The sequence below is a fragment of the Electrophorus electricus genome, chromosome 10, assembly GCF_013358815.1.
Source record: "Electrophorus electricus isolate fEleEle1 chromosome 10, fEleEle1.pri, whole genome shotgun sequence".
Lineage (NCBI taxonomy): Eukaryota > Metazoa > Chordata > Actinopteri > Gymnotiformes > Gymnotidae > Electrophorus > Electrophorus electricus.
Window position 1 is genome coordinate 11,408,023 of NC_049544.1, and position 4,911 is coordinate 11,412,933.

Here is a 4,911-nt window from a genome sequence, read left to right on the forward strand (position 1 = left end):
GTTAATAAGGAGAGCTGTTTAGTCCACTCCAAACCTGCATGTACTAAAAATTATCCACACTTTTACATAATCTGGATACCATTATTTTATCTCATATATATCTGTAGCACAGGAGTGCGAGCATGGCACATGTTTCAGATAGCTGGCCTATCTTAGCATATTCTGCAATTAGTACAGTTTGAGTTAATTTATAGTAATCAGTGATTGTGATGGGCTACAATTTCATTTACAATTAAGTTCATCTCAAATTAGAACCAGAAATGATACAATTTATATCACGTTGTTCTTAGACTTTAACAATACCATACCCACTGGAATTCACCAAGTAAGACCAGATGGACTTCCTCATTCTGGCTGCCACCAAACCTGCAGAGGGTCTCCTTACATTGGTGTGTGTCTGCTTTGAACACAGGCTCAGACCATCCCTTGTCACTCATATGTAAAAGGCTGTATGTTTGGTTATAATTAAGTAGAAATCAGTATTAAAAAATCAGTAATTAGTTCATACTCTGATTAGCAACATACTTTGTCACAATTCTGATTGGAAAAAAATGCCCAAACCCAAAATTGCATGTTAAGATAGCAAATAATTAGAAATTTTAAAAAACATCTTGACATGTTAGTTTAATCTAAACATTTAAATATTTTCAGGATTTTTTCTATGTAAGTGAATTTTCCCTAAAAAATTAACACTGACACCATTATCCTTGATCCGGTATCTATGAACATCTTTCAGGTACAAGCAGCCCCTATTGTGTGTAATAAAGGCAGTTATATAGGAGCTCTGCTTTATATACATGGATCTGTTAACTCAAAGTCACATTTTTGCTGAACTGAGACAAAACATTACAAAATACTATGAAGAATGGAAGAGAATTTCAGTGGAGCTGGGTTATCATTTATTTTCTTAAATTATTAGAGTCTAACATTTTATGTAGTAATTTTAAACATTGGGAGCTCCTTGGATAACAATAAACACCAACTCGTTGTGTTGGGGGGAACCATACAGCCCCAAAGAACATCTTTCTCTCTTTCAGCAATAAGAGAAGTGATCTTACATCCATAACTGTAAAATATTAAACATGCTCTGTTTACACTGATGAACTTCCCTGTCCTCAAATGATAAGTCACATATTCAGTATCACGGGGAAATTAAATATGCACTTCTTTGTTTTCCTTTCCCCATTATAGTCAGGGCTTTAGCTTGATTGTATTCTTGAAGATATATTTTAATAGAGATTACAAAGAACTTCTGTAAAGACGCTCTGGACAAGCGCATCTGCTAAATGAAAATATAAACTACACGTATAAATTCTTTGTTACACAAGATGGCGCCAAAACAATACGTTACAATCGACAGACCTAGTCTCATAGGTAGTTTGCTTAACCTGGTTAATATAATTCATATGAAAGAAACTGAAAGTTATCTTAAGATGACAGCCTTAGTAACCGGCACAATACCCGACAGCTTTACAGCAGCATGACACAACTATACAGAATTTTGATTTGATTTGTTCCACCACAGGTTCTCAATCAAATTAATATTAATACTGTGAATCTGAGCATAAGGATGCCTATAGAGTGCTACCCAATGTTAAGCATATTTCTAACAAATATTTTGAATATTAAAGAATACTTTCAAGTAGCCAAAGAAATGGTCCCCTCGTGCTGACCAGTTTACATTTTGCAGTTCTTTAAAATATCTTTATTTGTAGGCCAACTCACTTCTATAAAATACACAAACCCCCATGAGCATCCAAAAAACAATTACAAATTGCAGACAAGATACTCCAGCTGCTGGAGTGTTTTGTGGAAGAATATTGAGTCCAATTAAAGAATTTACATTAAGTCCAAGGCAAGAAGTTGCAATGAAGAACCAGGCCCAGCAGCCAATATGAAACAAAATATCCGAGTATGCAACGTGTGCGAAAGGAGCATGTGTTCCAGTGCATAAGTAGTTGAGTGATAGGATTGTTAATGGATACCAAGTAAGAATGAATACAGCATTGTTTGAGGTTGTCCTGTGGCTTGCCATAAGCAAAGTGTTTTTCTTCTAGTAATGAGGGTTCATTGCATAGAAGAACGTGGCCACTGATCCAGTAGACCACAGGTGAAGAGGAGGCTAGAAAACGGGTAAGGACCTATGGAAACATTGACACAGGAGAGTTTAGTATTACCTGTCACACAGATGGCCTATATTCACTCAAAATTCATCTTCCTGTGCTATGAATAGTTCAAATTGTTCTTTAACTGTAGAACTCCTTAGCAGTAGCTGTCAATATCATCATACTTAAAAAACAATGTGTGTGTACTACAAAGGTTAATGTTGCAGAGCCAACTGACATGGAAATAATATTATGATGATATTATTTTTAGGCTAGATAATCTAAACTCTACATTCTCATATTGATTTAAGGAAACTTACCTGTACATGCATACAAAATATGCCAAATATAAGCAAGGAAAAGCAATGTACAATGTACACGAACACCTTTGAGCTGTAGAAGTTTGCTGGTGGTTTTCCTTCTTTCCCTTTCTTTGCACTCTTCCCCAAACCAAGATGCAAACAAAATAGCGGATTAGCCTTTATATACATGTATAATGCCATGACACTCAGTGTAGCGATAGGTAGTGCCAAAAGAAAGTTGGGTATCTGCTTTAATTTGAAATACCGGAGAAATCCCACATCCCAGTAAACGTCTTGGATGTAAGAGTACAGAATTGGGATGCGCATCAGGCACCAGCTTGGTGTGGGTGCAGCTTCGTCTGGGACTCGGTATCCTTTCTTGTCAGCAAGGTTAAGCAGCACATCAGGAACCTGCTCCTGAGTCACAGTTGGTCTGCAGAATGTGTAGTACCCATAGAGCTGGAAGAGTCCAAATGGCAGCACAACAACTGTGATGCAAAGGGCTGATGTGAGGGAATATCTAAGAGCTGCCACAATGTAGTAATGGCATCTACTGTGCCAAACAGACCCTTTGCTGAGGACACAGGCCTGGGCAAGACTCCTCTGCAGGGGAAGGTACAGCAGGAAACCGGCATTCACAAGTCCATTAGCACGTGCACCAGTAGCTAAACATAGAAAAAGACATGCTCTAAGTGTGAAGCCCTTCTCCAAAAACCACAAACCCCCAAAAGTGAGAGCTGCAAAGAGGGTTTCTGAATAGCCTGATAACATAAAAACATTGGCTGGTGTAAGGCAGTAGATAAGGCTTGAGAGAAGGGCAAGACTTCGGTCCTGTAGAACTGCACAACTCAGTCCAAACAGTGCCACTGCACTTAGCACAAATAACGTGGTATTAGCTATGGCCACTGCAAGAAGTAAACGTCCATGAAGTGTGAGAAAGGGACTCAGAGGCCACAACAAGGTAGATGCTACAGAATACAGGACCAGAGGAAACAGTGGGAAAAAAGCAAAATTGTGCTCATACACATAACCATGCTCTGCAATGAAGAGAAAATGTTCTGCATCCCAGCGTCCTAAGCCACCAAGTAGCACATCTGTTGTATAGTCCAAGAGGCGTGGCTTCACTGTGCGGGGAGGACTGAAGGCATCTGCTTCATGGTCAGGAATAATTGCATTTAGCGCTGCCTAGATGGGAAACAAAAAATAAATAAATACAAAGGTTCTTTGTCACTTGCATATTGTAACATACTCGTAACATTTATACACCTCATAAATGAAGTAATTAGTCTGAGTACAAGGAGGCATACCAGTACATGAACATTCATGCAGGTTATAGTTAGTTAGCTAAGATAGCTAGTTTAATATCTAATTAAGCCATCTTCAAAAGAGAAAACTACTTGTGCATTTTTTTCTATGTCCCAACGCTCATACCTGTAAAACAAGTGATAACGCTCGTGTAAAAATAGCAAATTGTACAACTATCCGTATGTCCACCCTTGTATGACTTCTTAAAGACAGCATAACTGACGTCCTCCGAACTGTGTTCCAGGTAACCTAACTACCTTACCCAGCTAGCTATGAGAGATTTGCTAGCCAACCTAGCTAGTTAGCTACCTTCACTTAAAGAAATAACATGTTACTTTTAGAAATTTATATATTTAGATTAAAATAATCGCACTAATATATAAATATGTACCACAGCACACGAGCATGAAACACTACATTAATTCAAAACGGTAAAAAAGACCATTTGAAAGCAAGTGGTCTGTACTTCCGGCGCGTCTATTACGACAACGTCAAAATAAAAGTCTCTTTCGTTTACAATCTGTAAATCAAGTTGAACTACCAAAGCAATTAATTTTAGAAACAAAATGTGGCATGTTGGTGGCTGTCAACCAAACCGAATAACACTGAAGACAGAAGGCAAAAACCTCCAAAACTAGTATAAACTGAAAATGGCTGCATTAAAGCCTTCACAGTATCACCATAGAAGCCAACATGTACCGAGGTTTATGGGTTGCAGACTTCCATTAACAACAGATGATTTGCAATAAAGTACCAACATGCCAATTTTATTTAAAATGGTTAATTTACTTTGTATCTTGAACTGTGGAACTATATAAAAAGGCTATAATTCTTATTTGACCCAATATAAGTGGCTATGAATTATAGGTGGTATCTGTAACTTCACAACCATTTTAAATTCAAATGAGAATACAGATCTTAAAAAATAAAAATAAAAATAAAATTCAGTTTGTTCATTTTCTTTTAGACTGCACTGCATTTGATTACCTGGACTCAGACATGACCACTGGTGACTACCACTGATTTGCTGGATTTAAGGCCAGTTTAAAAAGAATTCAACATAGAAAACCTAGTATAAATATTTTCATTATTGACTTTTTGCTTTCCTTTTATAATAAATGAAGCAGTATTGAAATTTCATAAGAACTCATACTTGTTCACCAGTGACCACCCATTAAAATGAATAAAACAATCACAAA

General features: G+C 37.2%; 1 protein-coding gene across 4 annotated transcripts; it reads right to left on the bottom strand.

The window, feature by feature from the left end:
- Nucleotides 1–882: 882 nt before the first annotated feature.
- Nucleotides 883–4,172, bottom strand: pigv (phosphatidylinositol glycan anchor biosynthesis, class V). Of its 4 annotated transcripts, none has more exons than XM_027001636.2 (4): nucleotides 3,839–4,172; nucleotides 2,673–3,592; nucleotides 2,492–2,545; nucleotides 2,037–2,141 (listed from the first exon to the last, which is right to left on the bottom strand). In XM_027001636.2, exons 1-4 carry the CDS (start codon nucleotides 3,926–3,928, stop codon nucleotides 2,123–2,125), a joined length of 1,083 nt encoding a protein of 360 aa, XP_026857437.2. In that variant the 5' UTR covers nucleotides 3,929–4,172; the 3' UTR covers nucleotides 2,037–2,122. The 4 variants fall into 4 exon arrangements, with proteins under 4 accessions (XP_026857435.2, XP_026857434.2, XP_026857437.2 ...); XM_027001635.2 differs by having other exon boundaries at nucleotides 2,426–2,545; XM_027001634.2 differs by having other exon boundaries at nucleotides 883–2,141; nucleotides 2,492–3,592.
- Nucleotides 4,173–4,911: the final 739 nt, after the last annotated feature.